Genomic DNA, 12,553 nt, shown 5'->3' with positions numbered 1-12,553 from the left:
TTTCAAGCCACTCTATCATATCATTCTCACCGGTAAGACTTATATTCATGGAGTCTTGGAACCCAAGCTTCGCAAATACCACTATATTGATGACGTTGGCTACAATGCCCATCAAACTGACAAGTCCACAGATGACCACGAAGTTCAGTATTGCTATGGCTCCCCGCTCTTCATTACTGAGAAAAGGTACAAACTTAACGGAAGAAGACGTCATGGCCTCCATCGTATTCTCATTCGAAGAGAAAGTGACATGGTTAATTGTTCCAGACGTGGACGATACCATCTTATGCAGTTGGGGAGCTTAGGATGAGTCTATTTCTACGGGTTTTTTACGCACATAATGTTTATTTACTAGTATAGCTTTTTTTCTCAATTGCACAATTCAAAATAAACAAAGACCAGGAAGGCCTGGAATGGTATGATGCTCACAGATATGCTTCACTTCATTGTTGAAGGTGTCCCTTCAATAATAAAAAAGAAATACAGAAAGAATGTTGTCTGAGACGCTCAACTTGCCTTATTTACATCAGTGTTTCGCCTGGCTTTGTTCAGCTTTCCACGTTTTAAGAACAAATTACAGTTTTCTTCAAAGTGACGGTTTCAGTCTACGTTTATCTGGCCAATTATTTTTTTTATACTATGATATATTATTATTATGACATGTTCCCTAGCAATTATTGTTTAGCCCAAATTCCACCCGAAAGGCAAGCTATAATAATGTGCTTTACAGTCTCTGTAACAGTATGTCTGTTCTTAGCGACAATTATAGATGTGTTAGAGTGCGGGTTTATGAACAAAGTAATTCTATATAAATTTTTTGTCTACTCGTAACTCGAAATTATTCTTTTTCTTTGCTCGTAAAAGGTTTCTTATATGAATATCTGCTTTGCTTTTCGAGTGGTACAAAAGAAACTAACATTTGTCACTGTTAAATTAAGGGGTGACTTCGACTAATTTTTTAAGACAGATATTATATTTCATCAGTTACAATAACTCACAAGTCTACCTTTTCATTACCAAAAGCAATTACAAGAGTAACTATTTCTTTTACACTAACTAGTTGCAGTGTTCAAGACTTGTCTAAATGAATGGGGTGAAACCAGTAATTAACACCTCCTCACACCCACTCCCATCCCAACCCGCAAATCCATCCCAAAAACACGAGAACTGGCTGCTGAAAATGAAGAAAAAGGTTTATCTTCTTTGTCTACAAGACACCTACGTAGTAAATCTTTTTTTTTTTTTTGGTCCCTTGCCCATGTCTATGATATTGACGCCATCTGATTAGTAGAAAAATGTGCGTATGAGAGTGCCCAATAATGTATAACGTACAAATTTGTTATGACATATAACTGTTACATATAGATGTTTAAGATAATTATAGATGTTTGTGAAGGATCTGAGAGCAATGATGACCTTAGAAATGACGGTGATGGTGGTGGTAAGTGATGATGTGGGATGGTGCTTACGTTTATAATTATAAGAAAACATGCTTCTGTTATTTGATTGTTGTTGTTTAAAAAAAAATAATGTTAGCGTTAGTCCTATCTTCCTCTGCTCTGATGAGTCACGAGGGATGTGGGCACCCGCTATCCCGTTCCCTACTGGAACCATCTTTAATGTCACCGTGAAGTTCCGAAATGGTGGGCACAGTCTCTGCTATGGTGACCTTGTTAGTATTAGCCTATTCTAGCGGACCAAGACAAGTGAAGAGAGGACCTTAGTAGGTAGCTAGTACAGTGGTAGAGATTATTTTTGGGGTTTCGTAAGGGGTTTGCAGGCAGCAATTCACAATTGGGTTAAAGACTTTATACTTATTTATATATGAAGTTGCGGAGATTCCGACACAGGATCCTCGAACCCGAGTCGAGAGGGAACAATTTACACACAATATTGTATCCCCTCGCCTCGGGGGGAGCGGCCTCAAACTCCCCAATCAAGCACCCTGTGTCTGCATCTACACGGTCTCGTCATACATTTGTGTAATTTCCAAAATGACGTTTGAAAATGAATCTTAAATTTGACAAATCATTAACTGTGTATATGCTACCAGCTAAATCTAGATAATAACATATAGATCTAGTACTGACAGTCTGACAATAGTGGACGAGTGTGTGTGTGTGTGTGTGTGTGTGTGTGTGTGTGTGTGTGTGTGTGTGTTTTGTGTGTGTGTGCTTGCGCGCGCGCGCGCGTGTGTGTGTGTGTGTGTGTGTGTGTGTGTGTGTGTGTGTGTGTGTGTGTGTGTGTGTGTGAGAGAGAGAAAGAGAGAGAGAGAGAGACAGAGACAGAGACAGAGACAGAGACAGAGAGAAGGAAAGAAAGAGAGAGAGAGAAAAATAGAGAGAGGAACAGGAGAAAGGGAGGGAGGTAGGGAGGGAAAAGGAAAGAAATAGAGAGAGGAACAGGAGAAAGGGAGGGAGGTAGGGAGGGAAAAGGAAAGTAAGACGTGGATTAGGAGAAGACGGGAGAGAGAGAGAGAGAGAGAGAGAGAGAGAGAGAGAGAGAGAGAGAGAGAGAGAGAGAGAGAGAGAGAGAGGGAGAGAGAGAGAGAGAGAGAGAGAGAGAGAGAGAGAGAGAGAGAGAGAGAGAGAGAGGTCGTCCATGAAGAGTTAAACATTATTATTATGATGAGTAGGGTGCTGAGGGAATGGTTATACTATAGAGACTGGCCATCTTTTCTCCCAAACATAAGGCGTCCGTTAACTTTGTCTAATGGGGTATTGAACAATGTTATCATGCAATATACTGCCAGAAAAGTATATAGATATTTTTTTAATATTTAAAAAAAAGTAAAACCACACTTTTCCCATCCGTTTCTTTCAGATATGAGCTGCTGGAAACAGGATATTTATATATATATATATTTTATCTTACCACCGCAGGTGCTATCGATGAGCTTTACGACCACCTACTTTCTCTCAGCTCCAGCTCCGATTCAAACAAGATTTGTATATTTGTCGCTTTGCTGTAGCGTAACTTGCTAACACACATCTTTGCGATCAAAAGAATGTGGTTAGCGATGTTTAACTGGGCTTCTGTTACACCTTGCCCTCGTTCACTGAAACCAAAAAGTATGTTACAGTCAGTCATGGGAAAACGGGAGGAAGTTTTGAGACAAATCGTATGAAATACGTATTTCCAGAAGTTTTTTAATAAGGTACAATGAATAAACATGTGCTCAATAACGTCTTTGACACCACAGTGCTCACATAGTTCAGTATTTTTAATGCCTAGGCGATTGAGAAGAATGTTACTTGGGAAGATGTTATGGAGGATTTTAAAATGCAATAATCTAAGTCGAGATTCTTTCGTTGACCTGTGTGCTATGTTGTATTTACATGTTATGTCAATGTTCATTTTTCTCATCCAAAAATTCCGACCACAAATTTCTGCATGTCTTCTGTATTTTAGAAGTTGTCTGATCTCTCTGTTCGATTTGCTCAGTATCTCTAGAACAGTTTTCTTACCATTCGTATTTATTACCTCTCTGGTATTTACCAAAAGTTCCTCGGTGTTGTTGTCACTGACGTCTTGCTTCCACTGTGTAGGAAGAGCATTCATCAACGCATAATAGTCAAAATCAAAGGCAGCATATGTCCCTGTGATATGAGACAATTCCTCCTTACTTTTTAATATTCTCCTATCATACAGATGATATACATATTTTATACCCGAGTTCATCCATCTTTTTAGGTACAATGATTTTCCTTTATATTTTATGTTTCGGTTATTGAACAAAGGTTCCATAAGTATCTCTATCGTGGAGCTTGGTTCTTTTTTTATAGAAGCCATTTCGATCCATGTATCCATCACACTCTCCCAGAACTTAGAGGCATGACACAATTTTCCCGTTTTCTTGCAGTTTGCTGTAGCCGAAAAAAAGTAATCACACCCTCCTACCTCCGTAAAAGCTAAGTCTGAAATTCTGTTGGGAATATTGTTGGGTCTGCCTTCGGTAACAGTTGCCATACGTTTTAACCAATTTAATAGAAAAACTTTCTGTTGATCTTTAACACTTATAACACCCAAACCTCCTTCCTCAATCGATCTACACATTACCGTTCTTTTTACTTTCTCGCGTGCTTTCTTGTTTGAGTGCCTCTTCTGCCACAGAAACTTAAAGAACAAAGTATCAATTGTATTCAAAACTCTTTCGGGTAAAGATAGTGACTGAATTATATAGGATATTTGAGACAGCAGAAAGGTTTTACAAATAATTACTTTCCCATATAGGGATGGATTCCTTTTCATCCACATTTTCATGATATTTTTCATATTTTCTATTTTGTCTATCCAATTAAGTTCTATGCGAGATGCTTCCTCTGTTGCACTAAAGTGAATACCTAGTATCTTAATTGTATTCCCATTAGGGACCCAACTGATTCCTCCTAATTTTTCAGTGCGTGTTCTATCACTTCCAATCCACATACCTTGTGATTTATCCTTGTTCAGCCTGAGCCCAGAGATGCTACCAAAAGAATCGATGTCCAACAAGGCTGAAGCAAGGTCTTCTTGGTCTTTTAGAATCAGAGTGGTGTCATCAGCATACTGCAAAACTTTGCAAAAATTAATTATTTCCCCTGACAAAATTGTGCTCATTCCAGATATGCTGCTATTGTTTCTTAACTTTATTGACATCAACTCAGCAACAAGTACAAAAAGAAGTGGACTTGTGCAGCAACCTTGTTTTATTCCTCGCTCTGTGTTGAGCCATTCTGACAACCATCCCCCATTTTGTACACAACATTCTGTGTTAGCCATTAAAACTCCCACCATATTTATAAATCCTTCTCCAAAGTTAAACTTTTTCAATGTGGCCAATATTGTTCCCTTTTCTACAGTGTCGAATGCGCGTTGAAAATCCAGAGATACCACCATACCTGGTAGATTTTTTTCAGATGCTACGTAGATAATGTCGTCAAGTGTCCTAATGTGCTCCGAAATGGACCTGCCTTTCAAGAAGCCAGTTTGGTTTTCATTTATTAAAATTGGCATAACACGCTGTAGCCGTATAGCTAATATTTTGGAGAAGATTTTGTAGTCCGTGTTTGTTAACGTTATCGGTCTCCAGTTCTTTATATTGTCCCTTCGTAAATTTTTCCCTTTATGTAATAAAGAAATAACGCCTCTTCTTTGAGTGGGAGATAACTCTCCCGTCTCTAGACACTGCTGGAAGTTTGTAAATAAAGGTTTCCTCAGTTTGCTCCAGAAAAATTTGTAAAAAGGGGTGGTAATTCCATCGATTCCAGGTGCTGAATCAATATTCAACTTATTAACAATGGCATCTAATTCAACAATGCTTAGTTCGCTATCACATATTTCTTTATCAACATCATCGAGTACTGGAAAGCTACATCCTTGCATGAAATCATCAACTTTGTTTGTTTCAATATTATGGTCTTTCTTATATAAACGTTCAAAGTGATTTTTAATGCTATCCACAATATCTACATGACCATACAGATTGTTGTTTTTGTCATCCTGTAAAGAAGTTATAACATTACTACCACCTCTCATTTGTTCCATCCGAAGAAAGTATTTCGTATTCTTTTCCCCTTCCTCAATCCATTTTTGTCTTGATCGTATTTGTGCTCCCCTGGCCTTATGTAGTTGATATATTTCTAATTCTTTCTTTTTGGCTTCAAACTGTTTAAGCAATGTAAGGTCATGGGGGGTTTTCACTACTTGATCATTTAATTTCAAAAGTTCTTCCGTTATTAGAATTTCCCTTAGTTTGAGTGCTCTGCACTTTCTAATACAATAGTCAATTGTATGTGACTTTATCATGACTTTCAAAAGTTCCCATCTTATGGTTTTATCTGTTTCATCTAAAGTCCGTTCTAAATATTCGTCTATGCATTTCTCCATTGAGTTAACGTACTCTTTGTCTTTTAGTAATGAATTATTAAATTTCCAGTATGAAGGCCCCCTTTTAAATTGTTCAGTTCGAACAGTAGTTATGACTGCTTTATGATCCGTACCATATACAAATGTGTGTTTAGAGTCTATAACAAAGGGAAATAACTTAGTATTACAAAATATGTAGTCCAGCCGCCGTGCTGTAAAGGGTGTAGGCCTGGACCAGGTGAAATCCTTTTCTTCACCGTGCACACCCCGCCAGGTATCAACGATCTGACAGTTGGCGATCCAGTCCCTGAATTTTTGTGTGGACATGTCGTCGTGTTTCTCTCCTGTCACAATATCAAGGGTATTGTTATGAACAACATTGAAATCTCCACATATGATCGTGTGGTCTGCCTTTTCATCTTTAAGAACAGAGTAGAGCTTATCAATGAAATCCAATTTATCATTTTTAACTACTGGACCATATACATTAATTGCTACGTATGAAACATCATCAATACTGAAAGACAACCCAAGTATTCTCTCAGTTTTTATACATAATTCCACTGTTTTATACTTAAAGTGTTTATTAACTAATATAATTTGCCCTTTGCTTTTGTTTGTCCCTTCACTATAAAAGAAATCCCCAGACCATTCTAAACTCCACTCTTGCCCTCGTTCACTGAAACCAAAAAGTATGTTACAGTCAGTCATGGGAAAACGGGAGGAAGTTTTGAGACAAATCGTATGAAATACGTATTTCCAGAAGTTTTTTAATAAGGTACAATGAATAAACATGTGCTCAATAACGTCTTTGACACCACAGTGCTCACATAGTTCAGTATTTTTAATGCCTAGGCGATTGAGTAGAATGTTACTTGGGAAGATGTTATGGAGGATTTTAAAATGCAATAATCTAAGTCGAGATTCTTTCGTTGACCTGTGTGCTATGTTGTATTTACATGTTATGTCAATGTTCATTTTTCTCATCCAAAAATTCCGACCACAAATTTCTGCATGTCTTCTGTATTTTAGAAGTTGTCTGATCTCTCTGTTCGATTTGCTCAGTATCTCTAGAACAGTTTTCTTACCATTCGTATTTATTACCTCTCTGGTATTTACCAAAAGTTCCTCGGTGTTGTTGTCACTGACGTCTTGCTTCCACTGTGTAGGAAGAGCATTCATCAACGCATAATAGTCAAAATCAAAGGCAGCATATGTCCCTGTGATATGAGACAATTCCTCCTTACTTTTTAATATTCTCCTATCATACAGATGATATACATATTTTATACCCGAGTTCATCCATCTTTTTAGGTACAATGATTTTCCTTTATATTTTATGTTTCGGTTATTGAACAAAGGTTCCATAAGTATCTCTATCGTGGAGCTTGGTTCTTTTTTTATAGAAGCCATTTCGATCCATGTATCCATCACACTCTCCCAGAACTTAGAGGCATGACACAATTTTCCCGTTTTCTTGCAGTTTGCTGTAGCCGAAAAAAAGTAATCACACCCTCCTACCTCCGTAAAAGCTAAGTCTGAAATTCTGTTGGGAATATTGTTGGGTCTGCCTTCGGTAACAGTTGCCATACGTTTTAACCAATTTAATAGAAAAACTTTCTGTTGATCTTTAACACTTATAACACCCAAACCTCCTTCCTCAATCGATCTACACATTACCGTTCTTTTTACTTTCTCGCGTGCTTTCTTGTTTGAGTGCCTCTTCTGCCACAGAAACTTAAAGAACAAAGTATCAATTGTATTCAAAACTCTTTCGGGTAAAGATAGTGACTGAATTATATAGGATATTTGAGACAGCAGAAAGGTTTTACAAATAATTACTTTCCCATATAGGGATGGATTCCTTTTCATCCACATTTTCATGATATTTTTCATATTTTCTATTTTGTCTATCCAATTAAGTTCTATGCGAGATGCTTCCTCTGTTGCACTAAAGTGAATACCTAGTATCTTAATTGTATTCCCATTAGGGACCCAACTGATTCCTCCTAATTTTTCAGTGCGTGTTCTATCACTTCCAATCCACATACCTTGTGATTTATCCTTGTTCAGCCTGAGCCCAGAGATGCTACCAAAAGAATCGATGTCCAACAAGGCTGAAGCAAGGTCTTCTTGGTCTTTTAGAATCAGAGTGGTGTCATCAGCATACTGCAAAACTTTGCAAAAATTAATTATTTCCCCTGACAAAATTGTGCTCATTCCAGATATGCTGCTATTGTTTCTTAACTTTATTGACATCAACTCAGCAACAAGTACAAAAAGAAGTGGACTTGTGCAGCAACCTTGTTTTATTCCTCGCTCTGTGTTGAGCCATTCTGACAACCATCCCCCATTTTGTACACAACATTCTGTGTTAGCCATTAAAACTCCCACCATATTTATAAATCCTTCTCCAAAGTTAAACTTTTTCAATGTGGCCAATATTGTTCCCTTTTCTACAGTGTCGAATGCGCGTTGAAAATCCAGAGATACCACCATACCTGGTAGATTTTTTTCAGATGCTACGTAGATAATGTCGTCAAGTGTCCTAATGTGCTCCGAAATGGACCTGCCTTTCAAGAAGCCAGTTTGGTTTTCATTTATTAAAATTGGCATAACACGCTGTAGCCGTATAGCTAATATTTTGGAGAAGATTTTGTAGTCCGTGTTTGTTAACGTTATCGGTCTCCAGTTCTTTATATTGTCCCTTCGTAAATTTTTCCCTTTATGTAATAAAGAAATAACGCCTCTTCTTTGAGTGGGAGATAACTCTCCCGTCTCTAGACACTGCTGGAAGTTTGTAAATAAAGGTTTCCTCAGTTTGCTCCAGAAAAATTTGTAAAAAGGGGTGGTAATTCCATCGATTCCAGGTGCTGAATCAATATTCAACTTATTAACAATGGCATCTAATTCAACAATGCTTAGTTCGCTATCACATATTTCTTTATCAACATCATCGAGTACTGGAAAGCTACATCCTTGCATGAAATCATCAACTTTGTTTGTTTCAATATTATGGTCTTTCTTATATAAACGTTCAAAGTGATTTTTAATGCTATCCACAATATCTACATGACCATACAGATTGTTGTTTTTGTCATCCTGTAAAGAAGTTATAACATTACTACCACCTCTCATTTGTTCCATCCGAAGAAAGTATTTCGTATTCTTTTCCCCTTCCTCAATCCATTTTTGTCTTGATCGTATTTGTGCTCCCCTGGCCTTATGTAGTTGATATATTTCTAATTCTTTCTTTTTGGCTTCAAACTGTTTAAGCAATGTAAGGTCATGGGGGGTTTTCACTACTTGATCATTTAATTTCAAAAGTTCTTCCGTTATTAGAATTTCCCTTAGTTTGAGTGCTCTGCACTTTCTAATACAATAGTCAATTGTATGTGACTTTATCATGACTTTCAAAAGTTCCCATCTTATGGTTTTATCTGTTTCATCTAAAGTCCGTTCTAAATATTCGTCTATGCATTTCTCCATTGAGTTAACGTACTCTTTGTCTTTTAGTAATGAATTATTAAATTTCCAGTATGAAGGCCCCCTTTTAAATTGTTCAGTTCGAACAGTAGTTATGACTGCTTTATGATCCGTACCATATACAAATGTGTGTTTAGAGTCTATAACAAAGGGAAATAACTTAGTATTACAAAATATGTAGTCCAGCCGCCGTGCTGTAAAGGGTGTAGGCCTGGACCAGGTGAAATCCTTTTCTTCACCGTGCACACCCCGCCAGGTATCAACGATCTGACAGTTGGCGATCCAGTCCCTGAATTTTTGTGTGGACATGTCGTCGTGTTTCTCTCCTGTCACAATATCAAGGGTATTGTTATGAACAACATTGAAATCTCCACATATGATCGTGTGGTCTGCCTTTTCATCTTTAAGAACAGAGTAGAGCTTATCAATGAAATCCAATTTATCATTTTTAACTACTGGACCATATACATTAATTGCTACGTATGAAACATCATCAATACTGAAAGACAACCCAAGTATTCTCTCAGTTTTTATACATAATTCCACTGTTTTATACTTAAAGTGTTTATTAACTAATATAATTTGCCCTTTGCTTTTGTTTGTCCCTTCACTATAAAAGAAATCCCCAGACCATTCTAAACTCCACTCACGTGCAGTAGTATTGGTGACATAAGTCTCTTGCAAACAAATTATGTCATACTGTGTACATTTACGGAATATTGCTCTTCTTTTTAGTTTTTTGTTGAGGCCCCGACAATTAAGGGAGGCAATTTTTATAGACATCCAAAACAGTCAGACGCAAAACCAAACTCAAAGTCCTTTTACCTGTCCAAGTCGTTACCAATGGCTACCGAAACGTGGACACACCACTCACGCACCGACCTCTTCGTGCTCACACGTTTCGGTAGTCACTGGCTCCTCATAATCAAAATAATCTACCGTATCTTGCCTTTTTCTCGTGCCACTCACCTCCTGTTTTCGAGCTTTCACGCTCGGTGACCGAGCTGGCTCGTCGCTCACCTGTCTTTTATGTCTCCTCGTCTTGACACTTGGAGACCTTGTGTCCTGGCTTCGGGGTGAGCGTACTGGGGGGCGGGAGCGGTCAGGCTGCGGGAAAAAAGAGTCCATATTTGTTTGCCTTACAGCACGCAGGGTGTGTGTCTCTGCCTGTGTCTCCGCCTGTGTGTCAGCGTTAGCCTCACGGATTGTCGCTTGAACATTGGTGTCGGGGGCGGGCTGATCTCCACCGGTTGTATTGGTCCCATCGTCTCTTTTTTTTCTTTCTGGCCGTAGTGATACAACGTTGGCCTCCAGTGTCCAACCTGAAAATCTTTGGGGAGAGGGTGAGGGGGGACATTAATGTAGACAAAACGTCTACCAGATTTAAACAAGGTCAACTTTCCTTCGTTGTCCCTATAACATTCTTCATAAAACTTTGAAAGAATGGCCACTCCCTCTAGTTTCTTAAACTCTTTTCCTATTTCATCATTGGACACTGACAACGGTATGTTACCAATGATGACTTTCAATGTGGGGGAGTCCTTGGTTCCTTTCGTCACCGTCGGGCTGGCGCTGAGGATAGCGACAAACATTTTGTTAATTATGATGCCCTTAATGATTAGTTGGTTTCTTGCCTGAACCGTAGCAGGGTATATCCTCCACAGTCCATAGAGCTTTTGGGCTCCGATAATACTTCCCTCGCCGACAACTTGCTCACAGGCCTTACATATTTGGTAGCCTGTGACAGAGCGGTCAATATGCTCTGCAAAGAAAAAACAGGCTGGGACAGATTCACTGTTATTTTTTGCCATCATGTTCACTTAGCAGTAGACGGTTATTCCTAAGAAGAATGATTAAAACAAGGAAACTGTAATATCAGGATACAGAAAAGAACAAGTAAGAGTAAGAGTGAGATAGGGAGTGAAAAAAACACAGCGCGATAGCCAGGCGAGAAGGAATAGAAAAAACAACAATGAAACCGTGCTCGAAGCAAGGTTCACTGAGAAGAAAAAATTATGCAGACAGTAGAAAAGACAGTATACAGTGCACAAATTACAACAAAAATATCAAAACTTACTTGAGTATACGAATGATACCTCTTACCACCACTTACAACCACTTTTCTCCACTGAAATCCGTATCAAAATCACCGATAACACAGGAGCTAAGAAACAGCGACTGACCTCAGCCGCCATTAAACCGGATGTGACCTACGTAGTAAATCAAATCGGTACTCCCCGTGCACTTTATTATCTGAACACCAGGTTCAATTCTTTTGTTGTAAAATACGATTTAAATCTACCATAAATATCATATTATTTTGTCCAGCAGAGGTAGACAACGGAAATAAACGAAAGTCGAAAGTTGACGCTTTCCATGTGTTTTGCGAGAGGTAACATGTAAAACTTAATTGATTCATAATTGAAAACGGACATCAGGAGAATTTTTCCGACATGTCCTTTGGTTTTCTTTTGTTTGGTTGTTTCTAAATATTTTTTTGTTTCTTTGTGATTTCTGTTAGGAGAATTTTTGTTTGACTTTAAATCTCCAACAAATATAGATAAGACAGATAATAAATTATTTGTCCAGTACAGTGGGATCCCACGTGATATTTAAGAAAACAGAAGGATTCTGGCGTCTAGTGGCTCTCTCGCTTTTATGATTTGCTGTTTGGCTGACGGTTTCGCATAAACACTGTTATAAGTTGCCGATCCTAAACTATGTGTAGAGATGATGTCTTTTCCTGCTCTGAGTCTGAAAAGAACAACCTGATTTTGACGGGAGCAAAGGTAGTAGGGGTCAGGGTGGCTATAACATTGCGTCTGGTCATAATTTGATGACAGATTTAACCTCCAAGTACGCTCATAATTTGTCCTTTTTTCAGGCTGTTCTGATCGAGATGTTTCTTTTTCTATTAAATCGGCTGTTTCATTCTAGATCTAGCCCGAGATAGAAGCTAGCACGACATAAGGGAAACAAAGAAGCATTTATTTGTGACTTATACCCTGATTCAGGTCGAAAGAGGTATTGATGAGATTGATGATGATGATGATGATGATGATGATGATGATGATGATGATGATGATGATGATGATGATGATGATGATGATGATGGTGATGATATCAGTACATGTGCATGAAGAAAAAAACGAACTACAGTTCATTGTCACTTTTGTTTACTCCTTTCGACTTTTTAATACTTCCTATGTACATTTTATAT

General features: G+C 38.2%; 1 protein-coding gene across 2 annotated transcripts; it reads right to left on the bottom strand.

Annotated features, from left to right (window-relative positions):
* Window positions 1–2,788: 2,788 nt before the first annotated feature.
* On the bottom strand, window positions 2,789–11,536 carry LOC106013237 (transposon TX1 uncharacterized 149 kDa protein). 2 transcript variants are annotated; one of them, XM_013088397.2, is made up of 2 exons: window positions 7,899–11,536; window positions 2,789–3,058 (listed from the first exon to the last, which is right to left on the bottom strand). In XM_013088397.2, exons 1-2 carry the CDS (start codon window positions 10,114–10,116, stop codon window positions 3,039–3,041), a joined length of 2,238 nt encoding a protein of 745 aa, XP_012943851.2. In that variant the 5' UTR covers window positions 10,117–11,536; the 3' UTR covers window positions 2,789–3,038. The 2 variants fall into 2 exon arrangements, with proteins under 2 accessions (XP_012943851.2, XP_035828437.1); XM_035972544.1 differs by lacking the exon at window positions 7,899–11,536 and adding an exon at window positions 4,431–6,507.
* Window positions 11,537–12,553: the final 1,017 nt, after the last annotated feature.

Source organism: Aplysia californica, unplaced genomic scaffold (assembly GCF_000002075.1).
Source record: "Aplysia californica isolate F4 #8 unplaced genomic scaffold, AplCal3.0 scaffold00735, whole genome shotgun sequence".
NCBI classification, from domain to species: Eukaryota; Metazoa; Mollusca; class Gastropoda; order Aplysiida; family Aplysiidae; genus Aplysia; species Aplysia californica.
Note: the sequence above shows the minus strand (reverse complement) of the source record. Positions and strands in the feature narration are given on the sequence as shown.

What these genes read in the sequence shown, in the direction of transcription:
- LOC106013237 (XM_013088397.2), bottom strand. Translation starts at nt 10,116, where the DNA reads ATGTCTATAAAAATTGCCTCCCTTAATTGTCGGGGCCTCAACAAAAAA. An exon ending in GAACAAGGATAAATCACAAG is followed by an intron (nt 3,059 to 7,898) that starts GTATGTGGATTG and finishes TTTTGGTTTCAG; the next exon opens with TGAACGAGGGCAAGGTGTAA.